The sequence below is a fragment of the Cyprinodon variegatus genome, unplaced genomic scaffold (assembly GCF_000732505.1).
Source record: "Cyprinodon variegatus isolate N-32 unplaced genomic scaffold, C_variegatus-1.0 Scaffold235, whole genome shotgun sequence".
NCBI lineage: Eukaryota > Metazoa > Chordata > Actinopteri > Cyprinodontiformes > Cyprinodontidae > Cyprinodon > Cyprinodon variegatus.
Window position 1 is genome coordinate 844382 of NW_015150688.1, and position 10425 is coordinate 854806.

Here is a 10425-nt window from a genome sequence, read left to right on the forward strand (position 1 = left end):
TTCAAAAGCCATACAATTGAGGATTTAAAGCTTATCTTTGCATTAAAGATAAAAAGGCTTGTGATTAAAGGGTTGCTGAGGTTAAAGTCAGTCTTCTTGATGACATAGTCACCTTGAAGTGCTCTAGTTTAACAGCTCTTTTGTTGCAAAGGAGTTTAGTTTCATTGCTGCAAGAGCACAAGCGCTTTATGCCTCGTCTTTCTTCACTCCATGATCCAAGAAGCTGAGTTATTTCAAATGGATGTTTACTACAGTAAAGGCTTTCACAACATGAATTGTTTGATTTGCTTCTGTTCAGTCAGCCAGGAGATTTACAATTGGCATCTGCAGTCCAGTTTAGAAATGATAAACTTCTTTTACAGCTTGCTGAAATGAGATGTTAAACAGCAGCAGAGCAGGTGTGAGATGAGATGCTAGCCTTTATAGCGACAAATGGTTAGAAAAAAGAGAGTCCAGTGGATGGGAGAGTCACTCTGCTTCTCCTTTGTGTCATTCTGAGATGACAGCCTGTCAGGCCATACCTTGTTCTTGCTGCAGGCTATTTTATGGAGGTGATTTAATTCCAAATAATAGCTCTCTGTCAAGGAAACTACGGCTGTGATTTTATGTTTCACTGCTGGCTTTTATTTTCATTAAAACTGAACCCTTTGGATAGTAAAGTTTTATAGCATGACATTACTAAATTATCGAAAGTGTCCATTAATCTAGATTTTTCTTTATGAAATTATGTTCCTGGCTGCAGACAGATGATCATATTTAATGCTGCAGATAAACTTAAACTTTAAGAATGAGAGTATTTTATTTGTAGCTGTACATGAGGTAAGACCCAATGGATTAGATGATCACATTCAGTCACACTTTAGATGTTTGGATACTGACCTTCACAACCTGACTTAGGAGACAGGTATATCCATCAGAACACTCTTACTGCTCATACAAGGCATGCCAGTAAGTGCAGACTAACATAGTTTAATATGCTAAATGCCAGTGGATTAAAAAATATGATTGCAACTACAGAAACATATTTTTTTCACAGGAAAACATATTGAAAGATTAGCAGATGTCTATGAATGGTGTTTGTTTTTTATTTTTATGTCACTTAAATTAAGACAGGCTCAGTAACATGTTATTTATTCTGCTTTTTAGAGCTTTATTTCAAAGCACAAGCAATGCATTTCAGTACATTGATCCTACAAAGCACATTTGGCATCTTCAGGCATCTCATCACTGCACTTTGCAGTCTGTATAATTTTGGGTAAAGCCACTGCAGCCAACAGGATGACATCACCTCCTCATATCACTGCAGGACTACTCTTGCTGACCATTCATCTGATTAATAGACTAATGTGACTTGGCTCTAATATTTGCACCTTTTTTGTGCCTGGGTGTTAACCTAACAGATGCTTTCTTAGTATGGTGGACTGCTGACTGGACACATGATGTCATGGCAACATTCATCATGGAGAGAATCACAGCATTACACAAACTTAAAGCATTGCATTTTACATACAGATTCAAACATCATCAAATTAGAACCTGCAAAAGAATATAGGAGTTTAGTCAAAAAGACCAGGGACATAGCGACATACAGTAGAAGTCCTCCATCAGTTCCTAAGCAGTCTCGATTCAGTTGAGGGTATGCAGAACGCAGCATAGTACTAGATCCCCACCCATTGGTCACCTCCAAAACAAGCGCATTTCTAACTAATTTTCCCCGATCAGTGATCCATCTCAGAAGTCGACCCTGGAAATGGATACATCCATAGTCATAAATGCGGCAAGAGAGACACCAGGGACCATACTCAAAAAATTACAGTGAGCCAGGACTAGTAATATTAAATCCTAACAGATACTGCTTACTAAGTATAAGGTTAAATACAGTACGATAGTATTCATGCTAGACAGTGTCTTGCCCACAGCCATAATAAAATAAATTAAGAAAAACACATTGAAGGTGATAGTTTCAATGCAGCATTTGATGCTATCTTAGACTCAATTAGCTTTGTTCAAAATGTGTACAGTCCCATGCATTATCATCTTCATACTTTGGACCATGTGCTCACATAGGGCAATTATTGTGAAAAAATGACAATACTTCATTACAACTAGTGTTGCACGGACGCTAATACCGGTATTGGGCAGGGCCCCGATATTGCACTAAAATGGTGGTATCAGCGAGTACCAACAAATAGGGCACCAATACCATTTTGATAGCCAAAAGTTTATTCAACTATCTTCACCCATTCCAGGTAGGCAATAAATAGTTCTTCTGGATTCACTTTATATTAGTCTTTTTCCTGCTTAACAAAGGTAGGCAGCAGCTTAACAAAGCCATGATGGCAATTATTTTAAATCCAGGTAGCATGCAGTTCTTCATATACACACACACACACACACATCAATTTCAAACAGATGTTATTGGTATGGTATCCTTATCGGCCGATAACGCACAGCCAAGTATCAAGTATTGGGGCCAAAAAAGGGCATTGGTGCAACACTAATTACAACCCTGTTGTATCTGAAAACTTTAGTAACCTTTAAGTACTTTTTAACAGAGTTCTGGCAGCCCTAATGATGGTTTCCTTTTAGCAGATTGTTTAGATAATCCTAACCCTACCCAAACATGTAATGCACTAATAAAGTTCAGTGAAACTATCATATTTTTTTAATCTCATTTGTATCACAGAACAATAACCATCTAATACAATTCCCTTCAGAAATGGATGATTTTTGTTTATGGCCTTACTTGTTTTCTGCACTCTGCTATAGACAGGGTAGCTCCTTTGAAAAAGAAGGATTTTATTAATAGGAGGCTGGTTACTTGGGTTTAATTAGACCTAGACATTTTGAAGCATATTACTTGGAAACTGTAGAGTAAACGGTGCTCTACAGTACCTGCCTAAAGAAATCTGGAAACACAGTCTTCTATTGTATAAATAAGAAGAGCAGCATATTTTTCTTCATTGATTACTTTTTAGTACAGTTGCTGAACTCACACTGAGCCATACCTCCATTTAACCCCCCCGCTCTCAGCAGTAATGATTGTTATGGCATTCTTTCTTAATAACATTAAATCTGTCAAAAATCAGATCATTTGCACCTCTCTCTCTATGATGTGTTCATCTCTCAAAGTTGAGTGAGTACTCACCATAATGCCTTGCTTTAAAGAGCTTTAGTTTTTAAAGGTTTTAAAGTTCATCATAGCACTGAAAAGCAGCACTGGGAGAATTCACTAATTACATTCTTATGGCCTCAGATAATGGACTTTCATCTGTAGCTTTCTGCAGCCACAGTTCTGATGAAAACCAGAGAGATCTTATGTCTTCTATCTTACCCTCCTTTTATTGGCGTTGCATTATATCCAGAATAAGATTTAAAACCAGCTTTTTAAATGACCAGCCTCCGTTTTATATCAAAGATCTGATTGTTCCTTAGTTATCAGGCCCCTCTGCTGTGCAACCAACTACCAGTTTTAGTCCATGAGAAAGACACCCTGTCAACTTTTAAGACTAGGCTTAGAACTTTCCTTTCTGATAAAACTTATTGATAGATTAGCTAAATTATTCTATAGTTATTCTGCTATAGGCCTAGACTTCTGGAAGACATAGGGACATCTTTAATCAATATATTTCATCCTATTCTGGAGCATTTGTTAGTTCAACCTCTAACTTCATGTGCTCTCTCTCATCCCTTTGAGATAAAAACTGGCTCAGAGCTTGTTTGGAGCTTGTTAAGCATTACCGTTTCTAAAATAGAAAGAATTTATGGATCAGTAATTCGTTTTTGCTTTGTATATATTTGCTTCTCTCTCCTTGAAAGCCAATCCGGCGTCAGGAGAAGGTCGCTCACACTAATCTTGGTTCTACTGGTTTTGGTTCTGCTGTCTTTTTTCCTTTTAAGAAGATGTTTTTCTTCTACGCTGTTGCTACATGGATGTGTAGTTTAAGGAATTGCTGTTGGGTCAACAATAAAATGCAAGCAAATATTGTCGCCACAAGCTCATCAAGGAAGAGTGTGTTCTGCAAGTCAATGACTTGATGGAACCCAAATGGTTTTCCTTTGATAAAAACTCTTTATCAATCTGATTGGCTAGGATCTGATTGAAATGTCTCTATAGAGTGCCTTGAGATGAAATGTGTTGTAAATTGGAACTATATAAAAAGTTAAATTAAATTAATTGCTATGCTGTTTTGTCTTTCCTGTTTGTTTGCTTAATTGTTTTTTTTTTTTTTTATACACAAACTACTGAGATTCTAGTTGAAACCAAACTCTTGTGTTTTGTAAATGGATACGCATGCTTTTTCTGTGGGTTTTGTTTGTCACTGTGTGCGGCCCATCATGTTATACTTGTGATAGCATATTTTTGCAGCACATCAGGTGTTTGGTATCTTCCCTTTGTCTTTTTTTCTCTAATATAATTTATCTAAAGGACCCAAAAACATATTCGTTAGGATACTACTGAAAGCATTGAACTACAACACTACCATCTGATGGCCAAGACAAAGAATTGCAACTTCCTCATTATTTCTTTTTTTTTTACTCCGAACCATTAAAAATCCTGGATCCTGACACTAGAGAAGATAATGACATAATATATGCAAGTGTGTATGTTTTTATGTCTTTTTACTTTCTCTAATTGTAGACAGAGTAGTTATCTTTGTTTATTTTCTGATTGTTTTTAAACACATCCTTTACTGCTGCATCAATGCCAGGTTTCACTGCAGCAACTCTGCAAACCTTGCTGCAGTGAGCCCCTCTTTATGAAGCTTCACTGACTTTATTGTATTGTGTCTTTGTGTAAGCAATATGATTTCATCTTTGTCAATGTGTTTGTGTCTGACTGACGTTTCATTAAACCATGAGCATACATATAGGGTTTTAAAGAGTGTGAAGTAACACTAGGCTGTTCTCATGTAATCTTTTTGCCAAAGCACTGCTGCCTCTGTTTAATCTATTTGAAGCAACGCTGGGACACATAATCATTAGCTTTTCCTGCTTGTTTTGTAGAGAACACAAATGATACAAGTAAAATGGAAGAGAAAAAAAATCAGTTCCCTGCAGATAAGGATCACATTACAGAGTAACAGCAGAATGTAAATTTACTATTTTGCGGTAGGAATTTAAGCTCTGTAATTTTATAGTAATGATATCTAAACCTTTCATTATTTTATATTTAGTTGTCCATTTTATCTATGAATGTCAAGATTTAACATTTATTTTTAATAGATTCATAACTTGCTTTTTTTTTCTTTTTTTTTCTTTTTTTACCAAGGTCCTTTCTTTCCTCTTAGCACCATCTACCTCTTACTGTCGATCTTACTGTATGGAGTGCTTTGGTGGCGCAGTGGTTAGCGCACATGACCCATATATATGTGGGGGCTTTAGTCCTAGGCATGGCCGACCCGGGTTTGAATCTGACCTGCGGTCCTTTGCCACATGTCTCCCCCTTTCTAGTCAGCCTACTGTCCAAAAAAAACAGTCATCAGTTCTGTCTTACTTAATATAATTAGACCACCCCAGTATTTTCTTTTTGTTATATTTTTAGTATTTTGGAGGTAATAAATCTTTGAAACAGGAAATTGAAAGAAAAAAAAAAGGTGCTTTAATAATATTTTCAAAGGTTAGATGACAACACTTAAAGATAAAAAAAGAAAAATGTTCTATAAATCTCATTCTCTCTTCTGGTGTTTATCAGACGTGTAATCACCACTGTCTTTGAAATGAAAACATATAGTTTTAGTTAATGTCAGGTTATGGGTCATGTTTTAAAGAATGTATAAATACCTGATTCCAATTGTAGCATTTGCTTGTTTTCTTTTCTTCAGGTCTCAGTCTGGTGGTGGGTTTGGTTTTATACATTTCAAGCATTAATGATGAAGTGATGAACCGACCAAGAGAGGCAGAGCAGTTCTTTCACTACCACTATGGCTGGTCCTTTGCTTTTGCTGCTTCATCCTTTCTACTTAAAGAGGTAATTAAAGCAAAATGCATGTACACACACACAAAGGGGAATACACACCTTCTAGTGCACATGCAGTTATGATACTTGCTTGCTTCTCCTGCATGTAGATAAGCATCTAACAGAAGCATTTGATGTTTCATAGAAACTTTCCTTCTTGATTTCTCAGCAAACTGCCACTGCTGCACACACTCTGATGGAAAACTGAGGTTAACATACAAAGCCTTTTTAGCCTTTTTAGATGCTTAGGTTTTAAAAAGTCAGGATGCTCACATCAACACACAGATTAAACAAATATAGTTTAGGTAAACATACATTTTCAAGACGTGACACGCACGCACACATACTAGACATATTCAGCTAAACACACGTTTGAAAGTGTCTGCGTAGGAGCTCGTCATTCTGCTCGCATCAATATTCATAAATGTTAATAGCTTGAATACTTGAGGGCAACAGCTCTGTCGCAGCAGAGCTTTATATGCATCAGAAAATTCCTCGCTGGCGGAGGCGGAGTTCTCTGCTACACTCATTCTTTAATCCTTCAGTCTTTTCATTTTTAAATCTTCTCTCTACCTCCTTCTCCATCATCTCTTTTTCATCTTGCCTATCTTCTTCTTAACAGTCTAGTCTTGTTTTCCCATGTCCTTTACTTTTATCTCGTCCTGCCTGTTTTTTTATCTTCAGGTTTTTGTATCTTTTCTTTGTTTCTTTTCCTCTTTTCTCATCCTTCCCTCTTCCTTCTTATGCCTTAGGTTAACCTTCTGTCACCAAGATGTTGATTTTCTTATTTATTTTTTTCACTCATATTCCACCAATTTCTTCCCTGACAGCTCAATTTTTCGCTTTGGTACCTCTTCCCATTTTTCCACCTCTCTTGATTTTCAAGGTCTGTTGTAAATACTTAGTTTTTGATTAACTATTTCCTAAATCTTCTACAACAGTTGTTATTTTCTAAAGCTTTTAAACCCTTGTACCTTATGATAACCTTCAAATATTCTTATATACTCTTTACACATTTCCTCTTCTGTGTTTTCCTGTCATATTTTCATTGAAGAAAATTTATAATTTATACATTGGAAGTTTTCATCATTTTTACACACGTTTCTTCTCTAAAGCATGCTCACTTTAATCAGCATGCTAGTTTGTTCGTGGTTTTTGTAGTCATGCTATGAATGAATAGAGAATGAGCTGAGGAATCTCAGCGAAAGCCCTAGTGAAAACATGAATACATTTCAGGGTAATTGCTCATTCCACCCTGCAGCAGTTTTGAGGCCTTTTTGTCAACTCTTACCAAAATAATGAATGATTTATTAGTCTTTTCCCCTCCTGATAGCTTTGTAAAATGCTGTGATTTATGCAAAGGATGATTTGAGTTTTGTTGCTTGTTTTCATTCCCTTTGGCCTTACAGATGTTATATTGCAATGAGACAAAAGGCAGAGCCCCTGTACTCTCTTCTTTTTGGTTTTCCATTGCCACTCTCTTACATTCATCAGCTCAAATTCCCTGACGGATTTTATAGCAGCCTTATTGCTAATTACAATAACGAAATGTCTGTCATTAGGTTGAGATCAGTGCTTATCTTACACATTCCAATAGAAGAATTACATCAATCCTAATGAAATATGGTTGTATTTTCCCTGGTTCTGAACAAAAGAATAATGTCTAATTTCATATTATTATTATTTTTGTCCAGTTTCTGTAGTTGTGATGAATAAATTATTGAATCTGAATTAGTTCTTCACTGATTTTAACTTGGTATTAAGTTTGATTTTTACGGATTTCTAAATATAAATAAATCTTTCTGGAAAATTTCAGCTAACCCTTAAGCTTAAATTTGACAAAGAAGTTTAAGTTCACACTATATTTAATGAATTGTGTTAGTGCCGGAGAATCCCTGTAAAGTACAAAAAATTTAAAATGTCAGCATAATTTGACTTCATTTATTAATTAGATGATTTCTGAAAGTAAGGGTTTCACCAAACTTAATTTAGGTTTACTTGAGTAAAAGTGACTGGATGCCCCAGTCTTCAGATGTTTTTTTTTATTCTTAGTATGTGTAAAAAATGTATCTTGTTTGATAGCTTCTAATGTGTTTATTCTGTGTGTATCAGAGTTAGAAAATGTTTGTTAAAAAGGATGACCTATTATTATTATAGCAGTAAACAAGTAGATTGAATTTCAATACCCTGGGTCGCCTAAACTCAAACGTTCTTATGCACCTGATTTGCTAAAGTAAATGTCGTTGAATAATCTGATGCATCAAAAATCACATTTTATTCTATGAAAATATATTATTTTTGTGCTAATCAAAAGAAGAAAAAAAATATATATAAACAAAGTTGGTCTGCATCAAATTATACATTATATCGCTTCTTATTCTATCTTTTAATAAAATGGCTGTTTTAAACTGAGGTCCTTTTTTTTAATGAATTCATTTCATAATTTAAGCTTTAGTTAAAACCATAATTGGACCCTAGACCAATCTTTTTAATTTGATTTAGCGCCTTAAGGGAATTATTTAAGTGTTAGAACTATTCTAAACACTAAATGGTATTGACTTGAGGTTTTTTCTTTTCATTTGAAGCACTCAAACTGCTTCCATAATATGAACTCAGTTAAACTCATAAAATTCACTCCCTGATTTGCAGTATCAGTGTACAGCATGATGTGTGGCCCCCAATTAAAAGCAGGCATCTGGTGGGAGAAAGTTGAATTGAAAGCACAACCTTCTAATTGCCATCTGACTGCTCCTCCCACTGAGGCAGAATAAATTCATGTCAGCAACTAAATTACTGATTGAAATTCAGCTGAAAATGGTCGGAAATAAGAAGGGGTCTAATGTTAAACTCCATTCTTTCCATTAGTTGGAGAATTATTAACTTTTTTTTTTTCTTTTTTTTACCAGAAAACATGTAATGGATAAACTTGGGAGTGTTGGCTTAGTGGTTAGAGAAGTGCGCTTTTGCTCAGTTAAAGGTTGCGAGTATCCACTTCTATCCCTACAGCCCGCACTCTGGGTCTCTTAACATATAAACACTGCTCCCCGGGTGCCGCACAATGGCAGCCCACTGCTCCCCAAGGGGATGGGTTGAATGCAGAGATAAATTTCTCAATCAATAAAGTTCAATTATTATTATCATTATTATTAATATTAACTTAAGAACAGCCCACTTTTAAGTTCAGGTCAATGTATTTTAAAAAATATCTCTCATTGTTTTTATAGTGTTTCAGTTTTTTTCTTTGCCCAATAACCATTGACATGGAAGAAATGGTGGTTTGTGATTTGGTAGATTTTAGTTTAAAAGAAAAAACAAACAATCAAAAAACGTCTAAAATCTTTATTTGGGAAGAGATTAAAAATGCCTGTGTGTGTGTGTCATTAATTTAAAGCTAAAAACAACACTAACAATTTTAGCCTACATCTGTAGAGGATATATAAAACTTTGTATATAACATAACCTCATCTGTCTCCATACCAGGGTGCAGGAGTGATGTCTGTCTACCTCTTTATGAAGCGTTACGCAGAGGAGGAGCTCTACCGCCCCCACCCTGCGCTCTACCGCCCCCGCATGTCTGATTGCAGCGACTACAGTGGCCAGTACCTTCATCCAGACTCCTGGGCTCCACCGCAGCGGGGCCGAAGTCCCTCTGATGTGTCTTCTGATATCTCCATCCAGCTCAACCAAACCCCACCACAGCAGCAAACTCTAACACGAGGCAGTAGCTCCCAGGCAACACCTTCTTCATCTGGGCCTTCATCGGCTGCCAGCTACCAGCTTCATCCTGCGTCTTCCTCCTCTACTTCCTCCTCATATCCACACCACCTTCACCCAGGTGCCACCTCTACCCTATCCAGGGTGCCACATGCTCTCGCCCACTCCCAGTCCCATTCCCATCCGAGTGGGCCCCCACCTCAGTCCCTGCCCATGGTAGCACCTCCCTCTGCCGTGCCTCCTCCACACTACCACACACACACACGAATGAGTGCCTCCCCGTGCTAAGCTAAGGGAGCATGGAAGGGACGGGGTGGGGGGTGATTGAAAATACAGCTGGGTAAGGGGGAGTAAGTTGCCTGTTCTCCATGTGCTCTTAAAGCTCACACCAGATGCACACAGACATTAATCCTGTACCCTTAAGGTGTGTGGGAGGATGGATACAACGGAGTAGCCGAAAGAAGGAGGTTCAAGGAGCTGAAAACAAAGAGGGGAGAGGAGGAAAGAGGAGAAGCAGGTGGGCGAAGGGATGACTCACCATAATGCTGAGCCCAAGATGAAGACAGACACTTGACAAAATTTTGACACGCTGGGAGGAAACGTACAACTGGAGGAGTGAGGAATACGATGATAAGTAGCAACAAAGCCACTTGTGGGGTTTTCTCAAGATCATTAAGGCCATGATACAAAGGCAACTCTGAGAAGCTGAAAAAGAATTTACACAATGCTGTTTTATGTGAAAACAAACATTT

General features: G+C 37.1%; 1 protein-coding gene across 1 annotated transcript in view; it reads left to right on the plus strand.

The window, feature by feature from the left end:
- LOC107089007 (voltage-dependent calcium channel gamma-7 subunit-like) overlaps positions 1-10419 on the plus strand; it is a 41395-nt gene extending 30976 nt beyond the window's left edge. Inside the window, exons 5-6 of the mRNA XM_015381510.1 lie at positions 5826-5971; positions 9440-10419. Coding sequence (XP_015236996.1) covers positions 5826-5971; positions 9440-9961 — 668 coding nt within the window. The 3' untranslated portion in view covers positions 9962-10419. The remainder of the gene's footprint in view (positions 1-5825; positions 5972-9439) is intronic.
- Positions 10420-10425: the final 6 nt, after the last annotated feature.